Source organism: Rhinoraja longicauda, chromosome 8, assembly GCF_053455715.1.
Source record: "Rhinoraja longicauda isolate Sanriku21f chromosome 8, sRhiLon1.1, whole genome shotgun sequence".
Lineage (NCBI taxonomy): Eukaryota > Metazoa > Chordata > Chondrichthyes > Rajiformes > Arhynchobatidae > Rhinoraja > Rhinoraja longicauda.
In genome coordinates, this window is record NC_135960.1 from 52458685 (window position 1) to 52479660 (window position 20976).

Sequence of the window (20976 nt, forward strand, 5' to 3'; positions counted from 1 at the left end):
AACTTCTCTTTGAGGGTCTTAGAATCACCATCCAGTAATTCTATGATCATCAAGCTCAGCCATTCCCAACGGCTCTTTTCACAGCAGATGGAAAAGGAAGCCTTGAAATTTTACAGTCTATTTCAGGCAATTCATCTGCCAGCCTATTAGAATTCAAAATATTTCGACCTTCAATCACGAAGCATGTTATCTGAAGCTGTGGTGATCTCAAGTCAAGACAACCAGACCTTTTAGTCTAATCATCCATGATGAGAATAGACTGACAAAAACTTGTAATTCAACCAGCATCAAAATGCTTATTTTAACGGCATGAAAGTCTTTCAACAAGCAATGAAAACACACCATGTACCATTTTCTCTGAAGCCAAAAACAAATATGAATTCTGAAACCTGACACTGGAAGGTTTGCAATGTGAGATTCTTGACAGTCGATTGTGTAAATTTCCATTTTTTGAACTTAGAAATATTCAAGGTTAAAAAGGCAGCAGAATAATAACGTAGAATCCCAAATGGCTTCAGAATACGAGACCTCACCAAATTCCGAGCATCTGCCAAAACAGAATTTTCCAAACAAAATAATTTATTTTCATATAAACAAAGGGTTAAGTCAGAAAACTGGACTATTAGCTTGATATTTTTTGAAATAGTTTTTATTTTAAGTAATTGTCATTCAGTAATTGTCATGACACCAGTTCTCACTACATAACAAATATTTAAACCATTTGTGAGCAGTTTATTTGGCAGGCTCTGGTATTGTACTCCAATCATACACTGTGAAGCAGATTTTAAGTGTTTAAAATTTAGCTTTCCTTTTTCTCAAAATCTTTTCAGCTAGTTAAGTAGGTCAGTTAGAGTTAGCCGATCCAGATCGAAAAAATAAGCCCCAAATAATATCAATCAGAAAAGAACACTGAGTTGATATGATCTACCCCCAGAATGAAGAGAGAGAAATTAGATCATAGCTCTCTTTAAGAATACTTGCATGGTTTGTAGCAATTGGCAGTGTTGTAAGGTTGTAAGAAGTTAGTTGCAAATATTTTTTGGAAGTCAATGTAAAAAGGGCAAATTTAAATTAAACTAGTAATTATATTACAGATGCAATATCAAGATCACCATTCAACAGGATTGAGTTTTATGTAATACCAGCAAGTTGAGAGGAATTCTTTTCCACGAATTTCAGACACACTATTGGTTTTGTCACATAAAAGCCCTTGTCAATGATGCATTTAATTTAAAAAAGAAAAGTGGTGGCTATCTTCATAATAGATGCAGCATTAACAGTAATTTACTGTTAACCAGTATTGTATTTTTGCCCCATTGTAACTGATATTTCCAAGAAAATACCACTCCAACAGCAATCATTATATATTTGATTGGACAGGACAATGTTTTTTGCATTTATTCTTTGAGGATATTGGACCATTTTGTTAAAATGCATTTTAAAATGGTCTTAAATAGCTTCTTGGCTATAGTGATTTAAGTGGATATTTTTCAGTACCTGCCCAGTATTAAAATTATAATTTTAATATTAAGATTGGCAGTGTGCCAACAAAATTATTTGCCAGTCAGAACATAGAGAATATTAGAATATTAGGTACTGAGTAGGATCAAAGAAGAAAGCATATTTCCAGTGCACATTGAAATGTCCATTCCTAGTTATACTGTTTTTCTCTGCACTTCATTCTATATAGTGTACAAGTCAAAAGCTGAAAAGCTATTTTCACCTTAATAAGAGGGTTATGAAGAACTTCTAAGCAGAAAAATAGCTAAATTATCAGAATTTGTAATATGTCTTATTTTGTTTGTTTTATTTAACTTGTTTTCATTTAAATTATGACAACAGATGCAGATAAAGACACGGACCATTTCAAATCATAAATCCAGAAAGATCAATTTCCCCAACACATTCTCATTAACATAAAAAACAAAAGTGATTACATTTATTCACCATTTTCATTTTCCAGCCCGTGTGAAGAGTACCATGATATTAGCTGGAAAGTTACTGTCCACTGGACCTTTCTGAAATATCGTCAGTGTACAATTTATATTGCCTCTATTTTACCATTGCCATTCAAATGTCAATATCCTGTAGCTTTTTTTCAGGGTTGAAGGTGCAGTACTTTTTAATTCCAAATGTTCTCTCCTGACTCGGCTGATGATTTAGTTTGGTTTAGTTTTGTTTAGAGATACAGCATGGGAACAGGCCCTTCAGCCCACCCAGTCCGCGCCAACCAGCGATCCCTGCACATTAACACTATCCTACACACATTGGGGACAATTTACACATATACCAAACCAATTAACCTACAAACCTGTTCGTCTTTGGAGTGTGGGAGGAAACCAAAGATCTCGGAGAAAACCTACGGGGTCACAGGGAGAACGTACAAACTCCGTACAGACAGCACCCGTAGTCAGGATCAAATCCGGGTCTCTGGCGCTGCAAGGGCTATAAGGCAGCAACTCTACCGCTGCGCTATGTCGCCCTGACGTTAGAGGTCTGTTTTGTCTCATCAAAATTATTCTGGTCTTATAGATCATGTCTGAACTCTTCTCTCTATCTTGATGTTAGATATAGCCAAAGTTTTCAAAATATAGCATCACCATTAACCATATGGCCTCATCATGAATTCCTATCATTTGCACTATTTTGGGGCACAAATTTGTTCAATTTTACACTTTCTCTCCTCAACTTACTGCAACACTGCTTAAATATTGATGTACGGTTCTATTAAAACCATAGATCTGTTTCAACTTCATGTCCTCAATTCTGAAGTAATAGTGTCAAATTAATCCTTGTATTTCATATCTTGTTTGTTATTAATAAAGTATTCTAAAGGCTGAAAAGGAGATTATGGACGAGGGTTAGGTATACATATGCCGATCAAGTCAGAGAAGGGCTCATTAAAAATCATTGAGAGTGACACTGAACAGATACCAGTGTTCATTAAGCTACTAAGGATGTACAGTATAAAAAAACTATTAAATTAAAATACAGACATGTCAGAAATCCAAATGATAGTTAAACATGCCTTGTTTATTTTATTTATGAAGATATTGTAAACCTACGTAATTGCTTATTACTGTTCAGACTGCGCACACACAGACTTGCAGACTACATGCATTCCATTATTTCTAAAATCTTTGATAGAATAGGGAAACTTCTTTATTAGAAAGCATGCAAAAATAAATTGCTATGGATGATTAAAATAAATATAGAAACAGTTGGAAAAGCTCATAATCAGCAAGTAATGCTGTTGGGAAGACTATATAATATGCCTTACAAAAAATGGTGTTCCTTGCGCTTTCACTCAGTTTCACTTGAAGGTGGTATTGATCAAGGGGGGGAAAGTCAGAATGAGTGAGGAACAGACTAGAAGTTTCATTTGACCAATGGTTCAGATCATAGTTGCGAGCTGTTTTGTGGAATCATTGCACAGTTCGTAGTATTTTCCTTTTAGCATTTCACTGATTCTGCATCGCCTATTTCCACTTACATTTTTCTTTTGAGAAGTAAACTCAAACATTAACCTCTCTTTCACCACTAATTTGATCGGATCTGTTAAGAATTTCCCACAGTTTGATTTCATTTCAAAAAGTTGTTCAATCGCATAATGTTTGGTACTGATGTAAATATTTTGTATTTTGTGATTTTCCTGTTTTTTTTTACAAGAACAAGCCTGCACAAGTAATTGCAATTTAAGGAACATGCCAGAGTCTTGAAGTAAATGCTTCCTGCTTTGCAGGACAATTGTTATTTTCCTGTGTCAAAATACACAACAACCTGCAAATATTCTGCTTAGATCACCACAACATTATTTAACAAAAGCTAAGAGGATATAGTACTAATTCTTGCTCTATCCATGGCCAAAATATCATGCATATACATTATCGTATGCAAGCGCAGGAGTTGTAGACTGATGATTTATTTATTTGCAGGTAACCACAAAACCACAGTCTACAGTACATGAGTGAAGCCACGTGCAAAATGAAGAACACCTCAGATTCCTTTTGGGTAACTTCGAACCCAACAATATGAACACCGAATTCTCTAACTTTAGGTAAACAAACCTCCTCCATCTCCCCCCCCCCCCCCCCTTACAGACACGTGACCGCTTTGCCAAGAACCCGTGAACTGTTCGCAATGGCCACCTTGAGTTCCCAGATGAAAGCCATTTTAACTCCACTCACCGTTCCCATGATGTCCTCTGCCTTCTCCACAGCCAGAGCGAGTCCAAACATAAACTTGAGGAACTGCACCTCATATTCTACCTGGGTAGTTTGCAGCTTAATGACACGAACACTGAATTCTCCAATTTCAAGTACGAGACCAAACATAGACTGGGCAATCGTTTCGCTGAACACCATCGCTCTGTCCGCCTGGACCTACCTGACCTCCTGGTTGCCAAACACTTCAATTCCCCTTCCCATTCCCACACTGACCTTTCTGTCCCAGCCCTCCTCCATTGTCAGAGTGAGGCCAAATGCGAATTGGAGGAACAGCTTGTCATATTTAGCTTGGGCAGTTTACAACCCAGTGGTGTGATTATTGATTTTGCCAACTTCAAGTAACCCTTGCATCCCCACTCTCTCCATCCCTCCCCCACCCAAGTCATACCAGCTTCAGTCATCTTGTTGGGTCTCATTGTCTATATTCATTTTCACCTAGGCCATAGCAAACAATGGCCTGTTTCCTTTATCAATATAACTTTTTTGTATATCTTTCATTCATTTTTTTCTGTATCTCTCAACATCACCCTCTATATGTCTTGTTCCCCCGACACTCAGTCTGAAGAAGGGTCTCGCCCTGAAACATCACCTAATCCTTTACTCCAGAGATGCTGTCTGACCCGCTGTGTTACTCCAGCTTTTTGTGTCTACCTTCTAGTCTATCTGTTATATTCAGCATCTGCAGTTCCTTCCTACACAATATTTCTTTCTCTATCCTTCTGATCCACTCAGGTCCTCTTGCACCCCCCCCCCCCCCCCTTCTTTCCAACCCTCCCCCAACCCGTTATCCAGTTTCTTTTTCATTTCCCACATTGTTCCATCTCCCTTTCTGTCACCACACTATTTATTTGGTCCCCACCACCCCATTGTTAACATCCGCCCAACATCCTTCCCTTATCTGGTTTCATCAATTTCTTATCTGATTTGATAAGTAACAGTCCTTTGTTGGCTCCACTAATCACCTCCCAGCCTCTATCATTATATCCACTGCTTGCTTCCCCTGCTGCCTCTATCTGTCCATCAACTCTCCCCACCTTGATCTACCCATCACATGCCAGCTCACGTTTCAACCCTCCCCCTTCACCCTTTATACTGGTTGTCGTCTCTTTACACTCATGCAAGATCTTGACCCAAAACTATCCTTGTGCCTCCACAGATGCTGCCTGACCCACCGTTCATCCATATCATATATCATATCATATCATATCATATACAGCCGGAAACAGGCCTTTTCGGCCCTCCAAGTCCGTGCCGCCCAGCGATCCCCGTACATTAACACTATCCTACACCCACTAGGGACAATTTTTTTTTTTTTACATTTACCCAGCCAATTAACCTAAATACCTGTACGTCTTTGGAGTGTGGGAGGAAACCGAAGATCTCGGAGAAAACCCACGCAGGTCACGGGGAGAACGTACAAACTCCTTACAGTGCAGCACCCGTAGTCAGGATCGAACCTGAGTCTCCGGCGCTGCATTCGCTGTAAAGCAGCAACTCTACCGCTGCGCTACCGTGCTCTACCAGCAGTTTGTTTTTTTTGCTCCAGATTCCAGCATCTGCAGTCTTATATCCCCATTGTGCTGAAGGATGATGGCACTAGAGTCACTATTTTCAGCAGGTGTACGTACCTGTAGCTGAAGCATGTGCAGAAGGCATGATTTGTGGATGTCTAATTTCTTAGGAATTGGAAGTTTAAAGAAACCAGAGTTAGAATGGAGAAGATGCAGCTGAGGCAGATCCACCATTAATCTCAATGTGTTGATAGAAAGAGGGCAAAGGATGAAAAAAAAACAGACGTTGAGGAACAGCTTAACATCGTAAAAGACAGACAAATTATATTTGCCTCTTGGGATAATCTTGAATTAAAATTCAGTTAAAAATAGAAAAGTATTTCGGAGCTTAGTATGATGTAGGCAAATCCAACTGCCCAGCATCCTTCCCTTACTAGGTTTCACCATCAGCTTCCTTTCTTATCAGATTTAATAATCTACAGTCCTTTATTGTCTCCCCTAATCTCACAGCCTGTCACTATCACAAGAAACTGCAGATATGGGAATCTTGAACAAAACACATATTGCTGGAGGCACTCCACAGGTTATTCAGCATCAGTGGAGGCGATATTTCAGTTCAAGACTCTTCTTCACACTGAAGTGCCACCACCACTATGTTTTGCTAAATTTATGATTAGACTAGTCCTGTGACATGTCAGGTTATCTGTGTGGTCCTCACATTTAACAGCAAATGTTTTAGTTCCACCTGGATGGAGGGATAGAAGGGCAAAGGGTTAAATGAAAAAATAAAACAAGTTCGAAACTAGTTAAGCTTGTTTTTTTCATCTGTTCACAGATGTGAACACAAGAAACAACAATCTTTAATGCCCATCCCTTTGACCAAGCAGCCAGTCAAGAGTCAATCACACTGCCAGGTCTGGTCACAAAAAGGCCAAACTTAGTAAGATTGACAGGTTTCCTTAACCTAGGAATATTGGTGAAGAGTTTCATGAGTTTCATAGTTACTGTTGCTGACTGGCCTTAATTAAAACTGCATCTAATAAATTTAAGAAAAAAGGGAAGGTTGATATTTGACCAAATTTATGTCAGAACAGCACTTGATCTGGGCAGCAGATGAAAATAGGTCCCAGTCCGATGTCACTTATCCATGTTCTTCAGAGAGATGCTATCAGTCCTGCTGAGTTGCTCTAGCACTTGGTGTGTTTGGAGCAGATGAAAATACTGGGCTTCAAGGGATGTCGGTGGCAAGTTGTGGAAGCACAGCCCTTCATGACTGAACTTTCATTTTATACCTATCCCCCAACAAATGAGGTTTTCAACAACGTTACTGAAAGTTCATAAAAGTCATCCACAACAAGCTTCTGATCTCCAAATTACACACCCAATCTATCAGACCACCTCTACATCATCAACCCCCACTTCCCCTAAAAACAATGGTCATCCGAAGCCCTGTTACTTGCTTTCAGACGCAAAGCTTTGAGTGACACAGCTTTTATCAAGACTTCGACCACCAATACCCAACTTTGTGGAGAGATACCAAGGGCCAATGTTTTGTTTAAAGGTAAGTACTATAACAGAAAAGCGAAAATATACCACCTCCACTACCGCCGACTCACAAGGCCTACCTGAGGATACAACCGCTGCCGCCACCGACCTCCGCCACCTCCCCGGGGCCGCTGCTGCCGACTTCCAAGGCCTCTTCGCGGCTACAACCGCCGCTGCCGCCAACCCTCGCTATCTCCCTGGCCATCTGCTAACCGGGCCGACCACCGTTTCACCCACTGACCCGGGCTCCAGTTCCCCGCGGGCCTCCACCAGCGACTGTGTTGACCCTCGCCGCTCCACCGTCCACCATCCCCGGCTCACCGGCGCCTTCCCTAGCTCACAGGCTCAGCGCCGGGCAACCACCACCCACCAGCAGGCCGCAGCCGTCGTCTTACCCGGCTCACAGGCTCAGCGCTGGGCCGACAGTCCCCACGAGGCAGAGTCCCACAGCACATGGTCTAACTCCGCTGGGTCCTACTGCCCACCCGCTCCTACAGGGAACCTCAGCAGGGGTTCCACTGGGTCTTCCCCTTCCCCTTCGGCCAGGTGGCCCCAGCTACTCCCCACCCATACATAGGTCCTCATGCCCCCCTCTGCTCTGTCAACCTACTACCCCCCCACTATACATCGCCTCCACCTCCGTCTGCTCCCCTGCCTTCATCCGACCCCAACTCCCACACTTGCCGGGTGTGCACCACCACCCCTGACCTCCCCCTTTCAGATACCGAATGGTCTGTCCTCAGCAGAGGCCTCACCTTTGTTCCCCTCCAACCCCACATCAACGAGTTCCAGGTCCGCCACAATGTGGAGCTCTTCTTCCGTCGCCTCCGCCTCCGAGCTTTTTTCCATGGGAAGGAGTCCTCACCACCCAGTGATGACCCCTTCTCCCTCTTGATCTCCCAAGGCTGGCCAACTACCCTCACTAGAACTTTTCATTTCCAACTGCCAGCGTGACATTAACCGCCTCAAATTCTCCACTCAAATTCTCCACTGTTCATGTCCCACCGAATTAATTTCCACCTACCTCCATCCTATCCCCCCTGGTCAAATCCCTCCCCACCTATGTCCAAGACACCTCACATGCTCTCCATCTCCTCAATAACTTCCGGTTTCCAGGCCCCCACTCCCTCATCTTTACCATGGATGTCCAGTCACTCTACACCTCCAACCCCCACAAGGATGGTCTTGAAGCCCTCCGTTTCTTCGTCGACCGTAGAACCAACCAATCTCCATCTACTAACACTCTCCTCCGCTTAGCAGAGCTGGTTCTTACCCTCAACAACTTCTCCTTTGACTCCTCCCACTTCCTCCAAACCCGAGGCGTAGCTATGTGCACTCGCATGGGCCCCAGCTATGCCTGCCTCTTTGTCAGGTACGTCGACCAATCCTATTCTAGACATACACTGGCCCCATCCTCAAACTCTACCTCCGCTACATTGATGACTGCATTGGTGCTATACCTCTTGTACCCATGCAGAACTCACTGACTTCATACATTTCACCACTAATTTCCATCCTGCTCTTAAATATACTTGGACCATCTCCGACATCTCCCTACCGTTTCTGGGTCTTACCATATCCATCATAGGAGACAGACTAGTGACTGACATCTACTACAAATCCACTGACTCCCACAGCTATCTGGACTACATTTCTTCCCATCTGCTCCCCTTTCTGCTTTCCGCAGAGACCGTTCCCTCCGTAACTCCCTGGTCCACTCGTCCCTTCCTACCCAAACCACCCCCTCCCCCGGCACTTTCCCCTGCAACTGCAGGAGATGCAACACCTGTCCCTTTACCTCCCCCCTCGATTCCATCCAAGGACCCAAACAATCTTTCCAGGTGAGGCAGAGGTTCACTTGCACTTCCTCCAACCTCATCTATTGTATCCGCTGTTCCAGATGTCAACTTCTCTACATCGGCGAGACCAGCGCAGGCTCGGCGATCGTTTCGCTCAACACCTTCGCTCAGTCGGCCTTAACCAGCCTAATCTCCCGGTGACTGAGCACTTCAACTCCCCCTCCCACTCCCAGTCTGACCTTTCTGTCATGGGCCTCCTCAAGTGTCATAGTGAGGCCCACCGCAAATTGGAGGAACATCACCTCATATTTTGCTTGGGCAGCTTACAGCCCAGCGGTATGAACATTGACTTCTCCAACTTTAGATAGCTCCTCTGTCCCTCTCTTCCCCTCCCCTTCCCAGTTCTCCCACTGTCTTCCTGTCTCCACCTATATCCTTTCTTTGCCCCGCCCTCCCTGACATCAGTCTGAAGAAGGGTCTCGACCCGAAACGTCACCCATTCCTTCTCTCCAGAGATGCTGCCTGACCCGCTGAGTTACTCCAGCATTTTGTGATTCCTTTGATTTGTACCAGCATCTGCAGTTATTTTCCTACACATCTCCTTACTCAAGATCTCTAAACACAGAGAAGGAAAAGAACAACAACATAGGAACACAACAACCTGAAAATTCTCTAAGCTGGACCATGCGGACTTAGAAATATTTGGCAGGAGTAACAATACTTTAAAGTTACAACATATATCTTCATTGAACAGGGTCTAAATTCTGAAACTCCCTTACCAACCACACTGTTGGCATATCAAAAATCACATAAGCCTCAGCAGTTAAAGGAAGTAATTGATCATCACCTTCCCAAGGGCAATTAGAGATGGGCAGTTAACAATGACACTTCCAATGACACGGTTTATTAATCAATGACAAAGGGTTGCCTTGATCGGCACTGAGGACAGAGGGAGAAAGAAAAACGGATGTGGAATGATGGCCATGATTGAGGCTTCAGAGTTACAGCACATAATCACTTTAGGTTGAACAGAGACTTCAATAAAGAAATCTTGATTAATTATCAGTTAATGACATTGGATATAAAATACAATTTTCCCCTTGTTCCTCTTATCATGCAACCCAAATAAACTAAATGTAGCAGTTACCAGCTAAAGTTATTAACAAAATTAAGACTTCACACAATCAGATACATCAAAATGTTGGACATTCTCTTGAATTCCAGAGAGCACAGCACCTTTCAACCTTTAAGCATAACCTATAGCATTCTCAGTGAATGTTTAATAATATTTAAAACAATAATATTTAAAACATTCAATTACACTGCACTTTTCACAGCCTTGAGTTGTCAATAAAGCACTTTAGACTAAATGCTGTAACTCTGAAGTATATTCACTCTTGCAATATAGGGAACATAGCAATTTGGTGTTTGTGCTGTCTTGATGTGTGTGGGAAGAAGCAAATACTCTGATTTTCAAATGCAGATTGAAACATAAATGTTGGTGAGGACGCCTATAACTTCTTTGCTTTTTCAAAAAATATATATTGTCCTGAAACTTTTTACATTCATCTGAGAGTACAGATCAGCCTTTGGTTCACCATCACACTCAAAAGGTTATACCATCCACAGTGGAACACTGCACTGAGGTCTAACAACTGATCTACAAACTTGAGTCACAGCAAAGAATGCTGCCAACCAAGTTACAGCTGACAATTGCCAATGAAGTAAACTACTTCAGTCGCACTTTACACAATGTATTTTTCAGAAATGTATTTACAATTTCTGTGGATCATATGTATTTCCAACTTTTCTAAAATAAATTTCCACCAAATGATTTCAAAGTTAGAACCAATTACTTGATGTAATAACTGCATAATTTCCAAACCTCAAAATGAAAATGTTATTATTTTTTGAAATATTACAGCAATATTTTTGTAATATCATGGAATGCATTGTTAAAAACAAGTGACAACTCAAGATCAAGAAGCTCCCCATACAAAGGACAAGTTAACGGCTGCCGAGAATCAGCAAACAAATTCAGCCTTTGCAGAAAGGCTACATCACCATTTAGAATGTACAACTTAAATTATTCTAGCGTGTAATACTTTAATTGTGTAAAACAAAGCTGATGTCTAGCACACAAAAGATTTTCTAGCAAGCATTGTACCACAAGTAATTTTCATGGTACCATTGATGGGTGACAAGCGATCAGCATGCTTTTAGAATTTAAACGTTTGTGTGGTGTTGGTGAGGGGAGGGGGGGTGGAGGGGGAAGGGATGGGGGATGTGCATTTTAGTGAGAATGATAACAATTTAGCAGCGAGTTGTTGGATAATTTTCACAGAATGGTCTGAGCTGAAATTAACACTACAGTTGTTTTAAGTATATGGACGGTTTGCAGTTTGCAAAGTTTCCCTTCACCTTTTCTGTCCCACTAATATGCAGAGAAATTTATAAACTATCATAAGTAGTGCTTTTTAGTAAGCATGATGATATTTACAAGCTGCTAATAAGCCCAGTGAATTTGGTGGTATAGCAGTGCTTAGGGTGCTGCTGCCTCAGCTCCAGCAACCTGGGTAAGATCCTGAACTCTGGCACTAATTATGTAGAGTTTACATATTCTCCCAACAACAGCACGAGTTTCTGCCACTTTCAAAAGATATGCTAGTTATGCTAGATATGCTAGTTATGTAGAGTTATGTAAACTCTACATAATTAGTGCCAGAGTTCAGGATCTTACCCAGGTTGCTGGAGCTGAGGCAGCAGCACCCTAAGCACATAACTCTACATAAACCCTTATGTTTTTGAAGGAGGAGTGCGTCAAACTAACATTTGCTATTGAGTAGGAAGGAACTGCAGATGCTGGTTTAAACCAAAGATAGAGACAAAATGCTGGAGTAACTCAGTGGGACAGGCAGCATCTCTGGAGAGAAGGAATGGGTGACATTTCAGGTTTGAAGAAGGGTCTTGACCCGAAACGTCACCCATTCCTTCTCTGCAGAGATGCTGCCTGTCCTGCTGAGTTACTCCAGCATTTTGTAACCTTTGTTATTAGTTAATACTCGCAGTACAATGATAATGAGGTTAAGGAAAAAAAATCATAAACACTGCAGCATTTCAAATGATAGTAGATTATCTTCATAGATACATACTTGTAAGATGGAAGATTGCATCACAGGCACTGATGTGGGACAGGAAGGCATTTCCAAGCCCTTGACCGGCATGAGCACCCTTCACGAGTCCTGCTATGTCCACGACATTCAGAAATGCTGGTATTTTACTGTAAGAAAAATTAAAGTTAAATTTGCTTTTCTATCATTGATCTCCGTTCAAAATTGCTGCAACTCAACCAAATAAGAAAATCTGGGTACATTTATAATGCTTCATTGTGTCAAATAATAATCATAATAGCTCATTGCTGCATCAGGATTAATAAATGTGGAGGGCTGGGATAGATTACAATCAGAGACAGGTGAATTTATAATGGGAAACAATCTCCCAGAAATACTAGGAGACCGACAATCGGTGGGAGGGAGGAACTGAAGGGAATCCACATTAGTCAGGAAATGGTGTTAGGTAAACTGTTGGGACTGAAGGCAGATAAATCCCCAGGGCCTGATGGTATGCATCCCAGAGTACTCAAGGAGGTGGCCCTAGAAATCCTGGATACATTGGTGATCATTTTCCAATGTTCGCTCGACTCTGGATCAGCGCCTGTGGACTGGAGGATAGTCAATGTATCTCCACTTTTTCAGAAAGGAGGGAGAGAGAAAACGGGGAATTATAGACCAGTTAGCCTTACATCGGTAGTGGGGAAGATGCTCGAGTCGATTATTAAAGATGTTATCGCGGCGCATTTGGAAAGCAGTGACAGGATCAGTCAAATTCAGCATGGGTTTATGAAGGGGAAATCATGCTTGACTAATCTTCTGGAATTTTTTGAGGATGTAACAAGTAGAATGGATAAGGGAAAGCCAGTGGATGTGGTGTATCTGGACTTTCAATAAAGCCTTTGACAAGTTCCCACACAAGAGATTAGTGTGCAAAATTAGAGCACATGGTATTGAGGGGTAGAGTATTGACATGGATAGAGAACTGGTTGGCAGACAGGATGCAAAGAGTAAGAATTAACAGGTCCTTTTCAGAATTGCAGGCAGTGACTAGTGGGGTGCAAGGCTCGGTGCTGGTACCCCAGTTATTTACAATATATATTAAGGATTTAGACGAGGGAATTAAATGTGACAACTCCAAGTTTGAGGATGACACAAAGCTGGATGGCAGTGTGAGCTGCGATGAGGATGCTATGAGGCTGCAGGGTGAATTGGATAGGTTGGGTGCAACAAGACCTGGGTGTGCTTGTACATCAGTCAGTGAAAGTAAGCATGCACGTATAGCAGGCAGTGAAGAAAGCTAATGACATGTTGGCCTTCATTGCAAGAGGATTTGAGTTTAGGAGCAAGGAGGTCTTACTGCAGTTGTACAGGGCCCTGGTGAGACCACACCTGGAGTATTGTGTGCCATTTTGGTCTCCTAATTTGAGGAAGGACATTATTGCTATTGCTATCATCAAATATAGCAGTAATATTTCTGCAAAGCCAATCCACAAACGGCAAAAAAGGTAGCAGTGACTGAGGATGAATGAAATAGTTCCAGCTGTATGATCAGATCTAACCTTGGGTCAACCTAGATTAAATACTAAATCCCTGCAAAAGGAATTTAATTTATAATCTGGGTGTGAAGACACAAGACTGCAGAAGATGGAACCGAATAAAAAACAAGCTTCCAGGGACTCGGCAGGTCAGGCAGCATCTGTGGATGGAAATGGGCAGACGATGCAGGGTCTGAAGAAAGATTCCAACTTGAAAAGTTGTCTGCCCATTTCCCTCCACAAATGCTGCCAGACCCGCTGCTTTCCTCCAGTTTTGTTTTTACTCTTTGGGAGTGAATTTGCCATATCAGACCGATTTCTTCTTGTAATTTCTTGCAGCATGTGATTCCATTTCATGTTATCCTTGTGAAATAAAGAATGCAAAACTGTCTCAGAGGCATATATTCATTGCCATTACTTCCAATGGGCAAGCAATTACTAAAGTTATATTACTATGCTATTTTGCCATCTAAGCAATATCTGAAGTGGTTCAAAGCCATTGATCATTTGCAGGTCTTCAAGGCAATGCACAGAGCAATCTAGGTAATTGCTTCATAAAACTTTCCTGGGATGCATATAACAAGTTCTGCCTGTTTAATCCCTTAACACTGTAGTTGTCCCAATCGATATTAGGGAAGTTAAAATCACCCTCCATTACAACCCTTTTATTCTTACACCTATCTGCGATATATTTGTCCCTTCATATTTGCTCCTTTACATCTCACTAACTATTGGGGAGGGTTATAGTAAATATCCCAAAGTGACCTCACCCTTCTTATTAAAAACAAATTAACAGAAAGCCATGACCTGATTGACTTGATGTTTAGGATTTAGCAAACAGCAAGAACATAAATCTCAAAAGCAAGATTACAGACCACAAACTATTTCCACCCACGCCATGGTACCACTCATCTAGCGTCTGGGTATCACTACATCTATCTATCTGTATCTATCTATCTGTATCTATCTATCTGTATCTATCTATCTGTATCTATCTATCTATCTGTACCTATCTATCTGTACCTATCTGTACCTATCTCTATCTATATCTATCTAGCTATTACTAAAACTCTCGGTTTGTTTTGTGTGTATATGTTTATGTGTGTACCATCCCTCTCCACAGCCAAAACGGTACAGGACAGTGCGACAATTTTAGGCCCTCCCTACTCACCATTCCCCTGTGGGGTGAATAGACCCACTTTTGTAACTTTTAAAAAACAATTTACCCAATAAACTTTAATAAATGCGCTGCCTCCCCCCCTCCCCCCCTCCCCCCCCGGGAGGACCGGCATGCCCCGTGCCTGACCTTCCTCCCATGGTGCAGCGCGCGGCAGAGGCGGCTGTAGGGGGGCGGGGAGGGGAGAGTAGGGGTGGCGGGGAAAGGGGGGTGGGAGTGGGTGGGAGAGTGGGAGGAGGCAGTGGGGGTTTGAGGGTGGGGGCCGGGGGTAGTGGGGGTGGGGGGGGAGGGGAGGGAAAGGGGGGTAGGGGGGATGGAGTGGGTTAGTGGGGGGAGGAGGATTGAGTGTGGGTGGGGGGAAGGGGGATGGGGAGAGTGGGGGTGGGGGGAGTGAATGGGGGAGGGGAGAGTGGGTGTGGGGGAGGAGGCAGTGGGGGTGGTGGGAGTGTGGGTGGGGGGAGGTGAGTGGGGAGTGGGTCAGTGGGGGGAGGAGGGGGATTGAGTGGGGGGGGGGGGTTGAGGGTGCTAGACCTATATAGGACAGCCTTTGGGCCCACAGCGCTGGCGCCACAGGGCCCAGGTCAGTGACACCCTCTCCCCTTCCCTGTCCCCCCTCTATAAGGAATGGGCCCAACAGGTCCACTTGGTCTAATATATATTACTAAAACTGTCGGTTTGCTTGTGTGTATATATTTATGTGTTTATGTGTGTACCATGCCCTCTACACAACCAAATCGGTACATGGTAGCGTGACAATTTTAGGCCCACCTTACTCATCATTGTCCTGGGATTGAAATGAATGTAAAATCTGTTAAAAAAATGCCACTTTTGAATCTTTAAAAAACTCATTTGTGACTGTCTTTGGCAGTGAGCTACGTATGATGTGACTTTGGGAAGCTAAGGCGTCCGCGCCTGCACAGTTGTGGACCATTGATATAATTAGCGGTCTACAATCCCCAGCGGCCATGCGCGTGCGCGCACACACACGGGGAGGGAGGGAGGGAGAGGGGGGGAGGGAGAGGGGGGGAATAGGGGGGGGAGGGTGAGTGGGGGGGGATGGTGAGTGGGGGGGATGGTGAGTGGGGGGGGAGGGTGAGTGGGGGGAGGGTGAGTGGGGGGGAGGGTGAGTGGGGGGGGAGGGGGAGTGGGGGGGGGAAGGTGAGTGGGGGGGGAGGGTGAGTGGGGGGGAGGAAGGTGAGTGGGGGGAGGGTGAGTGGGGGGAGGGTGAGTGGGGGGAGGGTGAGTGGGGGGGAGGGGGAGTGGGGGGGGAGGGGGAGTGGGGGGGAGGGTGATTGGGGGGGAAGGGGAGAGTGAGTGGGGGGGAAGGGGAGAGTGAGTGGGGGGATGGAGTGGGTGAGTGGGAGTGGGAGGGGAGGGAGGGAGGATGGAGTGGGTGAGGGGGGATGGAGTGAGTGAGTGGGGAGGGGGGATGGAGTGTGTGAGTAGGAGAAGAGGGGGAATGGAATGAGTGAGTGGGAGTGGGGAGGGCATGGAGTGGGTGAGTGGGAAGGGAATGGAGTGGGTGAGGAGAGGGGGGGATGGAGTGGGTGAGGAGGGGGGGGATGGAGTGGGTGAGTGGGGTGGAGTTCTGGAGAGTCCCTAAGAGTGGAGGGGGAGGGATAAGGAGGATTGAGGGGGGATGATGGGTGAGGGGGGTGAAAAGGGCCGTTGAGGGGAAAGGAGTGGGTGAGTGGGGGTGGGGGGGGAGGGGAAGGTGGGGGAGGGTGCTACAACAATGCAGGAGAGCTTTGGGCCCAACGGATTGCCACCGGATCCGCGCATGCGCAGTTGGCTGAGGGTTGCCATTTTGTGTTCAGCTCCGGCGCGTGCGCAGTTGGGGGAGGGTTGCCATTTTGTGTTCAGCTCCCACCTCCCGCTCGACGCCCAATTGCTCCGGGTCCCACTTGGGGTGAGCGCTTGCGCTCCTCGCTCCTATTGGTTGCCGGCGTGTCCTGATTTGTTCCTGCCGCGCACCCCCTCGTGCGGTCCATTGATTGGCTACAACTTCCCGCTCGACGCCCGATTAGCCCCACGTGAAGGGTTCCCCGACGCTCCCCACTCTGATTGGTCGCCGGCAAGTCCTGATTTGCTGCTGCTGCTCACCCCCACGTGGGGTCCATTGATTGGCTACGACCTCCCGCTCGACGCCGGATTGGCCCACGTCCCCATGTCGGGTCGAATGATTGGCTCCGACCTCCCGCTCGACACCAGATTGGTCCGGGTCCCACGTGTGGGGAGCGGTTTCTTCCCGCTCAAAGCAACTGCCGTCGCAGTCAAGCTGACACTGCTGCAATGAGGGCACAGTCTCGAGGATCTCCAAGAGAGGATTTTAAGCATAAAAAGCAAAAACATTCCAGATAAGATTTATTTTATTTTTAAGAAAAAAATCCCATTTATTTTAAAGAAAAAACGCGATCTTCCCATGTCACGATGGGAACCCAGCGAGAAATGGGCCCAACGGGTTCACTTGGTCTAGTACAGGGATCTCCAAACTATGGCCCATGGGCCACATCCGGCCCGCCACGAGATTTGATCCAGCAAGCAGCAAGCTCTTAGGCTCGCCAGAGAGCGGATCGCCACCGACCCAGAGCCGGGACAAGGTGAGAGATGTAGTGCCCCCTCGCAAACAACAAACTCAAGGAAACTTCCCTCCTCGCCGCCACTGCCACCGCTCATCCCGGGGGGGGGGGTGACAGAGTCAGGGTAGAGGGAGCAGCGGGTGAGAGCGGGGCGGGTGTCAGAGGGTCCGGTGAAGGAGCGCCGCCACATGCGGGGGGGGGGTGGCTGCTCCCCCCCCTCTCTCTCTCCCTCTCTCCCAGCGCCAGCGAGATCTGCGCCGCAGCTCCACTCTCTTCCCCGGCCCCGTCTCCCTCTAACGCAGCGAAATAAGAATAAACACAAGTGAAACTTCCCTCCTCGCCGTCGCCGCTCATCCCGGGGGTGCGGGGCTTCTGAACAATAACTACAGCACTTGGATTCTTATAAGTACCTGGGTGTCTACCTCAACAATAAACTGGACTGGACTGAAAACACCGATGCGCTTTACAGAAAGGGCCAGAGCAGACTTTGTCTGCTAAGGAGACTCAGGTCCTTTGGAGTGCAGGGGGCACTCCTAAGGACCTTCTACAACACAGTGGTTGCATCGGCCATTTTCTATGGAGTGGTCTGCTGGAGCAGCAGCATCTCAGCGGCGGAAGGGAAGAGACTCGACAAGCTGGTCAGGAAGGCCAGCTCTGTCCTGGGTTGCCCCTTCGACTCAGTGTAGGTGGTGGGAGAGAGGAGGATGATGGCAAAGCTAACATCGCTGCTGGACAATGACTGCCACCCCATGCAGGACACTGTCACTGCACTGAGTAGCTCCTTCAGTGACAGATTCCTTCACCCCAAGTGCGTGAAGGAGAGATATAGGATATAGGAGGTCCTTCCTTCCCGCTGCTTTAAGACTGCACTACCAGCATTGCTCCCAGCAGACGAGTCAACAATAACAGCTAAGAACACACAGAAAACTGATGACAATTTATGTATCTTTTATTTATAATGAATGCTCTCTTGCTATCCACTTTGCTGCTGTAACACTGTAAATTTCCCCAGTGTGGGACGAATAAAGGAATATATTATTATTATTATATTTATTATATGAATATTATATGAATTATATTTCAAGCTCTTTTAAAAAATTGAATATAATCAGAGACTTTAAAACCTCTAGTACATTTCTCAGTAGAATTTACCACCTTTGATTAATAAACCTGGCAGCAACCCCTCAGAAAATGATGATGAGCTATTTAGCTCTTTAGCGCAAATTTAGGACATAGCTGCAATGAATTCGGCTGCTGAGTAATCTTGGCAAAATTCAAGCTATACATCAATTTACTGATAGCAAGCAACAGAATCGAAGAAAAAAAAATTACAACACTCAATTGCTTAATATTTACAAATTACAACTATTTTAACTTGGCACAAATTCATAATGTCAAATCTCAAGCAGCAGAAACTGGGGGGGGGGGGGGGGGGGAATTGGTGCAGATTAAAGTATCCTGGCAAGCTTTGAGGTACCTTGTTACTGCAGGGCAGATACAAGGTTCCTGAACCAAAACTTTCTTCCCCAACATGGTAGCCTGAAATCAGGAACAAAATTATTTCACCTCAAATGAAACCACAGAGTAAGGTGATCAGTTCCATTTTAATTTAACCATAAACGTGGTTTATATTTGTATTTTCAGCTCCCCAAATAGTGTTTCATTGACGTTGGTTGTCTTATACAAGCAAATGGACTTGTGCAATAAATAAACATCAGCAATTCCTAAGAAATGTAGCTGAGGTGCAAGAAAAATAAATCAACATACCTGGGAGGCTTATGGTAGTTGTAGAGGAAATCAAACCGTTCATCTGGAACAGGCACTCTGCTCTCATTAGGATCAATAGTACAGAAGGGAAAGTTTTCCGCAGCTGCCTGGCTCTTGGTTAGAACATTGAAAAATGTAGACTTCCTGTTTCAGAAAAAAAGGTTAGCTTTTTAGAAAATACTTTGATATAAACACTTCATACAGTGCAAATAAATGGATAGCAAATCTATCCTGTAACAAAGAATATAGTGCATACAGACTTTAACAGCTTAAATTATCCAACGAGATATGGACAGGTTTAAAAGATTAAAACTTTATTAAAGATTTTATAGGCAATGCCAAATGTATCTTACTCATACAAAATATATTGCAACGTAGACGGAGAGACAAAACAGCCTGACAATACTCAATATCAGAAGCTGATAGAATAAACAACTTTCTTGGCTGATACACCATCCAGCAGCCGAAAGATTCATTCCCTCTACTACAAGTGCAGTGTGCACCATCTACAAAGTGAACGGCAGTTACTCTCAGATGATTGCTCCACGAGTTATTTTGCACCTTGTGTGTTAGGCAAGCTAATGTTAGTGCTAAAGAAAGTAATGCTTTTCTACTTTTGGCCTTGTTAGTAGAGAATTATTCTGTCACAAGTACCTAAAGAAATATATTCTTTGCAGTTTAGAAGAATTGTTGGGGTGGGGGGCTTGGTCTTATTGAAACAAACAAGATCTTCAGGGTAAATGTGAACATAATGTTTCCACAAGCGTGGAAATCTCAAACTAGGGGACATAGTTACAAGATTAGGGGCTGCACCAAAGGGTTGTGGTGGCTAAATCATTAGAAATATTTAGAGAGGAAATAGATACATTTTTGAAAATCAAGGAATTGAGGAATTAGGGGAACAGCACAGAAGAAGAGATAATGCTTGGGGTAGATCAATATCACATTGAACAGCAGAGTAAGCTTGGGGGTTGAGCAGGCTCTTGCTTCTATTTTCTTATATTTTATGAATTTGCACTGATCACTACCATAGCGTTTTAAAAGTACAAACTTGCTCAAAAGCAAGAAATAACACACCATTGACCCTGCAACATGCATTAAGCACAACTTCAAAGACCATTTCACACCCACATTTTTTAACATTTACTTGCTTGCAATGCAAATTAAATGACATTAAATTACATCCAAATTCAGTTCTTACTGAAAATTATGTAGGGATTACCCAACAGGACACATCATTCACCGTAAAGATACTTTCCTGTTTTAAATTCATTAAAGTCAATAGAATGTAATAACTGTTTTCACTACTAATTTTATCTAGAGATACCTTTGACCCTTAACCCAAATAATTTCCTTTCCAGATACTTGTCCAATTTCCTTTGAAACAATGCCAACTTACTAAGTAGCACACACAGTAAAATACAGTTCTAATGTCTTCCAAAATAATATCTGTAACTTTCCCTTTTCTTGTAAACATAATCCGGATATTGATTTCCGTTTTTCCAATACCACAATCTGTTTAAGAATAAGTAAGTATGTTTTCCTCTTTGGATGCTCAAATGATCATGGGGTATTATTTATCACTATTTAGGGATGTGATGAATCCCTTTGTGGGACCTTTATGACATCCTAAACATGATTGTTATTGCTTAAACTTGATCTTAGTTAGTTTAAAGAAAACATTCACATTTATTTAAAATATATAACTTGCAATACTTTTAAAG

General features: G+C 43.9%; 1 protein-coding gene across 1 annotated transcript in view; it reads right to left on the bottom strand.

The window, feature by feature from the left end:
* Positions 1 to 20976, bottom strand: part of ola1 (Obg-like ATPase 1) — a 152555-nt gene that overhangs the window by 100919 nt on the left and 30660 nt on the right. The window contains exons 3-4 of the mRNA XM_078403969.1: positions 19253 to 19396; positions 12234 to 12361 (exon numbers count right to left, since the gene is read on the bottom strand). Of these exons, the coding sequence (XP_078260095.1) occupies positions 12234 to 12361; positions 19253 to 19396 (272 nt within the window). The remainder of the gene's footprint in view (positions 1 to 12233; positions 12362 to 19252; positions 19397 to 20976) is intronic.